Below are 12392 nucleotides of genomic sequence, written 5' to 3'. Positions count from 1 at the left end.
TCCGTAAATTGTTATTTTCTCTGCTTTTTACTCTGCATTATTTCTTAATGTTATATTGTTTTTAGGTATGTTAATTATTTCTTTATTTAGTATTAGTGTACAATGAAGATACTCGATCTTCAGTTGCAGAATTGTATCTTTTTTTCCCCATCCCCCCAAGGATATTGTCAAAATGTAAACAGCTTTCTACTTTGTTTAGTATTTGCCTTCTAATCTTTTGCTACTTTAATTTAATAATCTGTATGGTTTATTCTTTTTAATTGATTTTGTTTCAAATAAAGCTTTTTAAACATAAAAAAAACTGAATAGCTGATGCATGCAGGCACTCGGACAGGGGAATATGTCTGTATACCATGCAGAGGACATACCCACCTCAACACTAACATACACTCAGATTGTGTACATTGTCTGCTCTTCCCACTTTTACTTTCACTTTATACCATCTTTCTTCTCAAGAGCAACAACTCCAAGCAAGCCACAGCATATTGTTAGCCTCACTAGTGCTGATCCCAGATCTCTACTCTATTATTTCACTTGGCCAAAGCCTTTACGGGAATATTAAACAATATATTTGGGACTAGAGAATTTCGGCCCAACTTTTGGGAACTGACCATTTTGTTCCTTAAATGCTACATACAGTCACCTACTACCTCACCCATAGTGTTTTATTACTGTAATCTAGGTTTTCATCTGTGGCGTGGACATCCCTGGTGGTGGATGAAGTATTTCACCAAAATGTGAAAATTACCGTTATTCAAAATTCATGATATTTTTGATTATTTGTGAAACTGACATCCTCTATCTCTGCACACGACAAAACAAGCACCTCAAAATACGAAAATCTATACAAACGTAAGAAATGTTTCTATTTTCACAGATGGAAAAAAAGACAGTTTGATGTGCATTTTGAGTATTGGGGGGAAAAATATCGCCCAGGAATAAACATCCGCAGAGTAAAATTTTACTAACTAATCGTTAGCAGATGACTGTAATACAGGTTCTCACCTAGGGCATTCGTCTCAAATGATATTCTGATAATACAGAATAGGTTCACATTAGCATTGTAGACTGTGAACTCAACGAAGACCGCTCTGGTGTAGGTGTCCAACCAGACATTTCTATAAAGGTACTGGATAACTCTGAAAAAAAATAATAATGAGAGAAAAGACAGACAACGTTGTTTAACCACAAACAGTTCTCTGGTGTAACCTGTGGTAATCTGCAAACCTCTTAGAAATCAGTGTCTGCATTAAGGAGCTCGCAGTCATTTTTCCTATGACAGAAGCATGTTCAATTGATTAGTAGTTCTACAATCTACACTGCCAAGACAAGGTGGCTGAAACTAGCACCATCCAAAATGGACAAGTGTTATTTTTACGTCTGGAGTTTGTTAAGTCCTTTTGACCTCCCACCACAGCATACAGTATGTGGCACTGAGTCAGTCCACTTCGGACATGGCTACCTTCACTGTGAGTGATGGCATTCTGCCCTTTCACAAGGAGCACATCTACACACAAAGTAGCCCCCTTCTGCGCCAGAGACTACTACCGCAATACTGATTTTTGAGACTAAAATATGTTTGCTTTTAGCTCTCCAAACAGTAACTTTTTGCAAAAACCAAGTCATAACAAAACAAAACATTGATAAAGCCCAAAATCAGGCACTTAATACCTGACCTATTGGCTTTGCCAGTGCTTTTTTCTCAGTGTTCTTATGAAATATGATTTTATCTTGCAAAAACAGGGTTAACTGTTGACCTGCTTGTATTTTAATGTGTTATGTATATTTTAAATGGCAAACGTTTTGCCACATTTTCAATGGCCACTGAAATTCAACAAGAACAAAACAATACCTACAAAGGAACCTAACAATTTGAGAGAGTTTAAAACTACCTGGACGCATTCTTAGCATTGTTCCCTAAGTACTCCACATATCCACCACCTCGGTACATGGCAAGCTTGCCCCAGATCGGATGGCCCCTGAGGGTGGATTGGCTCTGATAATTCCAGGCAGAATTGCTATCGGATGAATTGGTGTCCACTGTAAAATTCCAGCGCTCCCCATAGTCGGCCATGTCTTCAGCGTCCAATGAATACGCTGAGTGGCACTCTTTTACAGTATTTCTCAGCATCTTAGCTATTGGGCATGTATCCTTCCTCACTCGAACCTGTCGAATCCGGGCACTGCCAACAAGTTTTGAGTTTCCATCAGTGACAAATCCTATAATTTAAAAAAGAGAAGCACACTATTGTCATGACTTTATTCTTCATTGAAAGCTGTTTGCTTTCTATTTTTCTAAACATAGAAAGAAATGTGGCTCAAGTCATCATTATAAGTTAAATTCGGTCTATAGAAAATCATACAACACAATTGGACACATTTAAAAACAATAAGTAAAACAATAAAATAGATAAATCCTTAAATTGACAAGTTCATGAAAATGATGTAGCCTATGTAAGTGATTAGTTAATTAGTACAACAGTTCTTTGTTTGCCAGAGGCACATATTAAGCACTGACCAAGCCAATGGGTTCTGCCCAAGAGAGCTATTGGCCTTGGTAATGTTTTGTAGCCATGCTGTACAGCAGCGCGGCTGCTCTGCAGCATGGGTAAAATTAATGGAAAAAAGCACTATCATGCAGCCAACTCTAATGTGTCTTTTTTAAAAGTGCATTAGCTGTGGCCTGTCATAGAGCTTTTACAAATGTTTTTGCAGTGTGGTCCTCTGAGGCAACACAGAGGGAGGGAAGGTGGGACAGAAGGACGCAGGTGAGGAGAGAGGGCAGGCAAGAGTGGATGTGGAAACACAGACAATGGACGGTGGGCAGGAGGAGCTGGGGTGGGTGGTAGGGGCTGGGAGCAAGCACACACACAATGGAGGGTGCATGGGAGGGGTTGGGGCAAGCACACAGTCAATGGAGGGTGGATGGGACGTTCTGAGGCAAGAACATGAACAATGGAGGGTCCGAGTAGCTGGGGCAAGCAAACAGACAATGGCGGGACAGTGGGCTTTAGGGACTGGCAGAGGAATACAGAGTAGAAGTACATGAGTGAGACAGCTGAAAAACAAACACATTCCCTTAGAGAGCTTAAACAAAGAAGAAACAGTAGAGCCAGAAAAAGCGAACTGTGGAAGTGCACAGTAATGTGCCCATGCTCCAGGGGAGGAACAAACACACGAAGATGAAGGAAGCCTATAGAAGGCGACGACTAAGAAGCAAGCAAATAAGAGTGACAATGAAGCCAACTAATGGTAAGGAATGGGCAGCCTCTAAGTCCCCCTTTAAGGTAATAAAATATCTCACTGTCTTAGATGATTCCTGAAAAGTGTCTCACAGCTTAATAAACTAAAGGGCGCATTGGAAAAAATCAAGCAAAAACAGAAAGAGGACCCCTAATAAATCCGATCAGGGACAGGGGAAGAGTATGCTGAAAAGATGGAAAGTCCCTATGCACAGAGAGCATAAATTCTCAAACTAACAGAAAATGATGTCCATGCCATACTATTTATTAACCCACTGTGAAGTCTAAACAGATCAGAAAAATAACTTGTTAGCTTATTTATACCAAGGTATATTCTTACATTTTATTAGGTACAATACATATTAAAAATAGATTGCGGAACAATAAAAAACAGATTAAAATCAACTGTTAAATTTCAAAACATGAAAAAACATAAAGGCATTACATTATACAGGTTACGTTATTCATAAAAAGTAGTTTATCAGATCACAATATTCATACAAAGTAGTTTGTCGACGCAGCGTTTCAGTATATTAAAAAATTCTTACACCTTCTTCAGGACAGTTTCTCAAAGAGCGAATACTTTAGGAGATTTTTCTTATATAAGACTGAAAGGGTAGGTATGATGATGAGCCCTTCGTTGGATGTGTGCCAGAATCAGCTACTCACATCTGGGGGTTCTGGTCCTACTCAGATTATAGTTATGGTTTCTTTGTTCATCCAAGGGAGCCACCATTCTTTATGGGTAGATTCAGAATAAAATCAATTGAAGATCAAACAATGGTATCTATTGCCGCAGCCTTAATGATAATACTCCTTATTTCAACGGCATATGGTACTTCTTAATTGTACACTAGGAGTGTGATTGTTAATTTCATGCCAGAGGGAGCAGGGAGGCCGTCAATCTGCATTACGATTGGCTATTAATTAACAATCACACTCCTAGTGTACAATTGAGAAGAACCATATGCCGTTGAAATAAGCAGTATTATAATTAAGGCTGCGGCAATAGATACCATTGTTTGATCTTCAATATCCCCTTGTCATTTTACATTGATTAAACTAGTGTCCGGCTGGGCAAATGCTTCCTTATAGTACAGACTGTTGTCTATAATTGTTATTTTTGGTTAACTACCGTACATTAAGGACCACTGTTGCTTTATATGATATCCAGATATAAGGCATTGTAGTAGTCAAGCCGAGAGGTGACTAATGCAATGATCCTGGGCAGATGCAGTGCTGCTGGAATATACGGTAGCACCTTTCTGAGAGTCTTCAGAATGTAGGAGCAAGCGGTGACAATGCGGCTGACCTGAGACTTGAAGGTCAAGCCCACGTTAAAAATGACCCTCAGGTTTTTGACTGTCTTGGCGGGAGCAGGAAGTGGACCGCTATCTTCCTGCCACCAGGCATTCAAACAGATTGAGGTCTGGGGACCAAAAACTAGGAACTCCGTTTTCTTTGCATTGATCTTAAGGGAGTTATTCTGCATCCATCTGATAATGGTCGCCATGCACTGGTTAAATTTCCCTGCTGCCAACTGCAGATCATGGGAGATAGAAACAATGATCTGCATGTTGTCAGCAAAGGAAATCACCTGGAACCCAAAAGATCATAGTAAACGTACAACTTTACAATGCAATTCACGGTTTCAAATAGTTGTAATCCGGTTTCTTCAATGAGACACTACATCCTTCCAGCATCCACCTCCTGATGACTTACCTAGTGTCTGCAATCCCTAGCGGATAACAGAGCACAGTTGACTCGAAATACTCTAAAGCGTAGATGCGCACAACCATTCAGTTCGCTTTCATCAATTCAAGTTCAACCAGTAAAAGTCTTAAATTCATGGGGCAGAATTCTTATGGCTCCTCTGTCTTTTCACTTACAGCTTTGGCCCTGCTATTACCTGTGTTCTGTAGATGCAATTCCGGCAGTGGAGGACTGGCGTGTGCAAAGGGGCTCTTACTTTAATGTGTGACAACTTGGGTCGTAGAAAGAGGATTCATGCTTCAGCTGTGTGGCTGTGCAAGATATTAAAAAAGGGGAGTGGCCTTGAGTCATTTTTCAAATACTTCCTTATTTCCTTACTTCCTGGGTAAAACCAATAACAAATCTGTCTCTTGCTAATTAGAGTCCTCAGTAAGTGGGTCTTGTACACCCATGGTGTGGTCAGATCCATGTAAATGGGTCTGCATCTCCAATGCCAGGAAAACTACTTTCAGTATGTCCTTCTTGTTTTGACTTCACACCTCCAAACAACCAAGGCCCAAGGACAAGCAAAGTAATTGTCAGGGCTAGACAGGGATTGACTAACCACAACCTTTGACCTCTCACTGTATTATTGAAGCTATATGAAAATAAAACCCTATTTTGTTTTATAACTGACTGGAAGTTTAAAATATTGTGCAATATTATGTTTGCAATGCCTTAGTTCCTAAATTTGAATTTTGCTCCAAGAACAAGCTTTGACAACCCATACTCACTGCCTTAAAAACTCAAAGTCAAAAGAGAATTCAACGAGTTGGGCAGTAGCTCCAGGTCTTGAGGTCTAGCGATAACAGATGTTACTTCTTACAAGCATTTCCCAATTGCTCTGAGTCTTGAAATTCTGCTGAATGAATGAGATCATTTTATTGCACAACAAATTGATATGCTACTCTTCTTACCCATCTAAGTTGGTACCTTGGCCAAGGCTATTGGTGAGAGCAATAAGGGGTCAATTTCGATGTTGTCAGGAAAGGCTCCAAATGACATCCGATTCGGGAACCTTGTTTCCCACCGTCACGGACACGTTTCCCAATGAGAGAGTATGATGGCTGGAAAGCGTCCGAACTGTCCGACTCTGTTCCGAAAGGCATTGGGAATAACTGAGTCTTTCGGAGCTGAATCGTTATGGTCTACGGACCCCGTTTCCAGCCGAGCGATTAGGATGTCAGATTTGGACAGCCTTTCCGATGCGGTTGTGCTGACATAGATCTGCTTCCGAAATCTGAATTTGGGGGCCCATGGGAGTACCCATGGGGCCCCCCTTCCCATGCATGCACAGTGTGGTAGGCACCATGGGGTACCCACCACAGGGTGCCCGGTTATCCCCACCCACCCCTTTTTTCAATGGGAGCCTGTGTTCTCGTTCGGAACACAGGCTTACATTGAAGTCAATGAGAGTCCGACTGAACCATATCCGGAAGCATCCGGACACATCGTACTCAGTCTGTAAGTCTGATTTGTATGGAAACCATTCCGGAACGGAATGCCCCTAAGTAGGAAAGCAGAGTATGATAGCATTCAAGTTGGATAAGGTAATCAGTCTGACTGGCCTTGAAGAGGCTGAATAGGATTTTTTATTGGAGTGGAAGAAGTTGGCATTGGTTTGTATGGACATATTTGGAAATATCAACAGTTGTATGAGTAGAAGCGCTCCATAAAAGTTTTGCTTGGTCCAGGAGGAACATAGTAGGTTACTGCTTTATGTAATCATGGCCACAAAACACAGCTTGTTATGAAATCCTATGATTTAGCAATTTTTGTAGGATGGGAGAGATGAACATGGCAAATAGTAAAGATATTTTTGCTCAATTGGTCACCACCTTTGGGGTGCTGTGATGCACAAGAATGTCCCCAAATATTCGAGGGGAGCCATATGTGAATCGTGTAGACTCCTTAAGGTTATATTATTGCTCAAGTGATACGATTGTGCCCATCATAGGCATGTTGACTGGTAGACTTGTCAAATATAACAAATAGTAGTGAGTTGACTGTCATTGCTACGTCCATTGTACTGAGATGTATAATAGGTTAATGTTAATTTGTTTAGAAAGGCAAATATTTTTTCCTATGTTTCACAGATTACAACAGATTACACAGATTACACAGGAACAGTGAGAGGTATTTTGTGCAGGAAATTAGATAGCATCCATTTTTGTTCACTGAAGTGTATCTGGAGCAGTGTTTCTGAGACAGGGTCCTAGTTGTCTCAAATCGGCCAAACAGGAGTCACCCTCAGAGGAGACTCTTGGACTGGATGCACAAGGAGGCCTGGTTAACAAGAGAGGGTCCCTAGTATGTGAGCTATCTCTATGCTTCCAAAATTCTCAAAAGAAAAATAAGTTGATGGGAAAATGTTCCCTCGGTGCAGAAACAATGAACATACATTCACAATCTACAATACAAAGAACTGTTCTGCAGGTATTACAAAAATATGCAACTGGGGTTCTGACCTCAGTTAGTGGATAGGAGTGGAAAAGAGTATTCTGTTGGAGAGGCATGCCTTAAAAGTATGGACTAAAAGTATGCCTTTTCATGCTTGGCATGAGCCTAGGCCTTTTTGTTTCCTGCAAAATATTTAAAATAATTTGTATATGATGGCTCTGGATCAGTGTCCTTCCGCTTTTCACTTCTCTGGCCCAGGATCATCGTTTTGAGACAATGGCAAACACATCTTGGATCAGTCCACTAGAGTATTTTAGTCCTACTGTCTTTCTATTGGCTGCCTGTGTCTAAGCTGCCATCTCCATTGGGATGCATGAGGGTCTTTTTTCACATATGAGAACTAGGCTCAGTCACTACACAGTTTATCACTTCCAGTTCTTTATCTTTGCATACAGTGTAACATCACTCATGCTCTGCCACCTCATCAGTGGAACTGGAACTGTTGACTTTCTAATACTTGTTACCTACACTTGAAGAATTATGCTGCCCTCATGAGAATTCGAGTGCTTAAAGCTTGCCATCGTATGTTAAATTGTGCTTGATATGCTTTATATGGAGTTTCTCTACAGATACTTGCATGCACTGCAGATGCCTGTCTGACATGCCTTTGTATTTACATGCTTGCAACCACTATGACTTTCTGTGGTTCTTAAACTGGATCAGTTCAGTCCAATTATGATCTATACATTGCAAACGATGCAGAGTTGCTGGAATAGTGATGGCAATCTGAGTACCTGGATAACTTCCATATAAATTGCTGATAAGTGTTGTATTTGCCCATGTAAAGAAATGTTGATAGCTGTTGACATCTTGCAACCCATTGGAGAAACTGCTCTGCAGGTGCTTGTTGAGGTAATAGGAGTTTGGATCTCGCTGACCGTAGGCCACCAGCAACAGCATCCATAGGAACCCTAGATAAGCTGGAAAGAAAAGAGATACAACATGATCCTAAATCATTTAACTGAGCTATCATTATCTTATTTTGTACTTTATAACAGAAGCCAGCTCCATATTTTAAACTCATACAGTATTGCTACTGTAATATGCTGCTGAAAAGGCACAAAATGTATCAAAAGAGTGAGAACATATATTGTCAGCTCTCAAGCTAGATCATAGTACAGTGTGTGATAAAATGACATGCATACCGCTCTAGTTAGAACATGAAAAAATACACGACAGTATCATAGGCACTAAAATCGGATACTTAGGTAAGCTAGAATTTAGTGGGTGCGATATGTACCACCTACTCCGAGTTCAGCCATAAAAAATGGGGCATACCATGTCGAATTACGTGCTTACCACACCAAAATCCAGATATCCCAGTATGTACTGGGTCTTTTCCTGCAATTTTGACCTGCTGAAATTTAACGAAGAAATAATCCAAAGTTGCGATCTCTATCACTCCCCTAATCATTGGGTGTGATTAACATTGCGACAATTGTAACTGTGATCAACAGGCAAATGCATGTTTGTTCAAGGATCCTTATTTCACGGGGAACTCATAATCGAAGGCTTTGTATCATGGAACTCATGAATGGAACTGGTATACAATCAAAGAGTGAAACAAAAAGGTGCAGCCACACAACTATAGCGTAAATACATGCATGAGAAGTTGGCCGGGTATATGATGTCCACTAATTTAAGTGGGCACCTTGCACCAGTCCAAACAACCCTTATGGTGATTTAAGAGGTCAAAGATAACCTTAGACAGCTATCCAAGTGGTAGCTGTGGAGAGCAGCCGTCAGGCTTATTCTTGAAGGAATGTTAAGCAGCTTATTATGCCAGAATGCAACCTTATTGTATTGGTTAAATGAAAGGAGAACCACACAGTAGTTATACAAATATGTATTTTTTATTATAATACACTCTAAATACTTCACAGTATCTGCTACATGCAGATAAACAAAAAGCACACAATACTGTAGCACAGACACAATCGTAAGTAGCACTAATACTCAGTGGGCTCCAGAGGGAGACAAAAGCATACACTAAAATAGTGGTATAAGAACCACGACTTGAGTCAAGACATTGTCTAGAGTTGTAGAATTGCTGGGACCCCAAGGAACCACACCTGGTGAGTAAGTAGGGACCCCACGGAGGACGGGTGCAGTGTGGAAGCACAACCACGGGTGCCGTACAATGCTATGGAGAGTCACGGTTGCAGTTTTAAAGTTTAAGGACCGTTCCCAGTGGATTATGAGGAAACCAATTGGACCTTAGAAGGTTGGAGAGCCACCCAACCTGTGGATACCGTAGTATCAGAGTTACCTATCCCAGGGAAGCCGGGTGCATAGGGCTGAAGTGGTGTCAGAAACCGTAGTCAATCTCAGTGGAGGACTTAAAGGAAATGCCACTGTGAGAAAGAAGAAAAGTGTCAGTCAAAACTCAAAGGTGTATTCCTGTTGAAGAGAACCTGAAGGCGGAGAGGATAGAGTCTGGGTCTCTCAGGAGTGACCAGAGGCTCAGTAGACGAATGCCTACCGATGTTGGGTGCCTCAGGTGCGAAGAGGGGGTTCTTGACTCTGCAGCCACCGGGACCACGAGATGTTGAGGATGACCAGGAGCCAGATACAGTCTTTCCCCCAAATTATGTCGAGTGCTGAGGGGTCCTTGTCCAGCTGGAGCAGCAACAAGCCTTGGCAGCAGCAACCTATGAAGATGGTCAAGAAAGGTTACGGTTCGGACCAGCAAGGTGCAGGAGACGCACCAAACACAGGGGGGTTGGAACAAGCCAGGAGCAACCAGGAGAGCCCAAGAAAAGCAGTATTGACCCTTAAGAGGACCCACAGGCTGGAGGCACAGGAGACGCCAGGGGAACTTGAGCAGAATTACAAAGCAACAGCCCACGGAGCACTTAGTGTGAGGAGGCCAAAGTTCTTTGGTGGAAATGGTGCCAGAAGTTGGGGCTACTCGGAGCCCAGTGCACTTGTTTTGGGAACGTCAACAATCATATGCACTTGCAAATGTACACAGTGCACAGGGGTAGGGTTATTTCAACCCCCACGAGGGATTCTGACCTTAAACTTGATGAGAGGGCAGCTCGGACCTCCTGTGTTGCTGGAGCCTTGGGAGTCCATAGGAGCTCAGGAGCAGCAGACCGGTACATCTTGATGGATGTATGACGTTACAACGCATACTTTTACAACGCATACCTTTACAACACAAGATTTTACAACGCATATACCTTTACAACGCATACCATTACAACGTAAGTATTGGTAAGTATATAATAATTTTTTTAATTTAAATTAATTAAAAATATTGTAATATAATTTAATTTTATTTAATTTTATTTAATTAATTTAATTTAAATGTAATTTTATTTTATTTATAAAAAATACCCCTGTACCCCAAAAACCCAAAACTGACCCTGAACCCTAAAAATACCCCTTTACCCAAAAACTGAAAACTGACCCTGAACCCTAAAAATACCCCATTACCCCAAAAACTGAAAACTGACCCTGAACCCTAAAAATACCCCTTTACCCAAAAACTGAAAACTGACCCTGAACCCTAAAAATACCCCTTTACCCAAAAACTGAAAACTGACCCTGAACCCTAAAAATACCCCTTTACCCAAAAACTGAAAACTGACCCTGAACCCTAAAAATACCCCTTTACCCAAAAACCCAAACGTATAACATTTTAAAAATAATTATATACTTACCAATACTTACGCTGTAATGGTATGCGTTGTAAAGGTATCTGCGTTGTAAAAACATGCGTTGTAAAGGTATGCGTTGTAAACGTTTTTGCGTTGTAAAAGTTTCGTTGTAATGGTAGTGCGTTGTAAAAATTGCGTGGTAAACGTTGCATACCCATCTTGATGTGGTGCCTGCGGTTGCAGGGAAGTGACTCCTTCGTTCCAAGGGAGATGTCTCCATTTGTCCTTGATGCTCCACAGGTCCTGCATGGAGCCTGTCTGGTGCACAGGCACAGATGATGCTTCAGACTGAGAGGGAGAAGAAGTCGGGCCCAAACGAAGTCTAGTGAAGTCCAGAGTGTCCAGACGGTCGAAGTTCAGTGGTTTCTTGATCAAAATCTTGTCCACAGCGAATCTAGGGTCCTACAGCCAGGTAAGCCCTTTTGTACCCATGGGGGAGGGTTGGGCTGATTCAGGGGACCTTCCCAGGGGAGGGCCTGGACAGAGGGGAGGTTACTCCCATGTCCTTTGTCCAGTTTAATGCCAGAGCAGGAGCCAATGGCTCCCAGGAGTGGTTTGAACTGGACTATGCACAGGGACACCAAATGTGCCCCTCATGCAGCCTTTCGGTCACTGGCAAGAGCACCCACCAAGGCCTAATACACTAAATCCTGTCTGGGAGGTGGCCAAACCTCCCTGTGACAGGATGCCTATTTTTCTGCCTTCCCCTGCTCAAGCTTGGCTCAGCAGCAGGAGGGCAGACAGGTGTGTCTGGTCGGCAGCAACGCTTTTGGGCTGCCGGGGACTAGAAGGCTGGTCCCAGGAACACCAGGTATCTCACAAAGCTCGTTTCTGAGGGGTGGAATCATACCTCCCACACTGGTTACCGGTGTGGAGGTATGATTCCACAATGCTTGATATCAAACACGATAGGGTTACTTTCAGCCGATTTATAGTTGGTCATTAAGCGGTCACATAATCCACTCTAAATGTCATAAATGGCGGATACACTGATAACCTGGGAGAATGGACTCCGTAGGCTACAGGGGTGTCCTGCTCATGCAGTGGTACCCTCTCACTTAGAACCAAGCACCCTGCCTTCAGGATTGTTAAGGCCTGCTGTAAGGGTGACTTATAGGTTATAAGTGCAGTGATCCTTAGATATAGTAAACCTATATCTAAAGTAAGAGGTGCATGAACCATTTTACACAGGCTGCAATGGCAGGCCTGTAGTTACATTTTGCATGACCTCTCATGGGTAGCATAATGCATGCTTCAGCCCATGGGAGGCCTC

The 12392-nt window shown here is 42.0% G+C and overlaps 1 protein-coding gene across 1 annotated transcript in view; it reads right to left on the bottom strand.

Moving 5' to 3' along the window:
- The window catches only part of LOC144798021 (polycystin-1-like protein 2), an 849694-nt gene that overhangs the window by 71211 nt on the left and 766091 nt on the right, over positions 1 to 12392 (bottom strand). Inside the window, exons 35-37 of the mRNA XM_078668807.1 lie at positions 8189 to 8374; positions 1893 to 2220; positions 1006 to 1139 (exon numbers count right to left, since the gene is read on the bottom strand). Of these exons, the coding sequence (XP_078524933.1) occupies positions 1006 to 1139; positions 1893 to 2220; positions 8189 to 8374 (648 nt within the window). The remainder of the gene's footprint in view (positions 1 to 1005; positions 1140 to 1892; positions 2221 to 8188; positions 8375 to 12392) is intronic.

The sequence above is a fragment of the Lissotriton helveticus genome, chromosome 12 (genome assembly GCF_964261635.1).
Source record: "Lissotriton helveticus chromosome 12, aLisHel1.1, whole genome shotgun sequence".
Taxonomy (NCBI): domain Eukaryota; kingdom Metazoa; phylum Chordata; class Amphibia; order Caudata; family Salamandridae; genus Lissotriton; species Lissotriton helveticus.
Note: the sequence above shows the minus strand (reverse complement) of the source record. Positions and strands in the feature narration are given on the sequence as shown.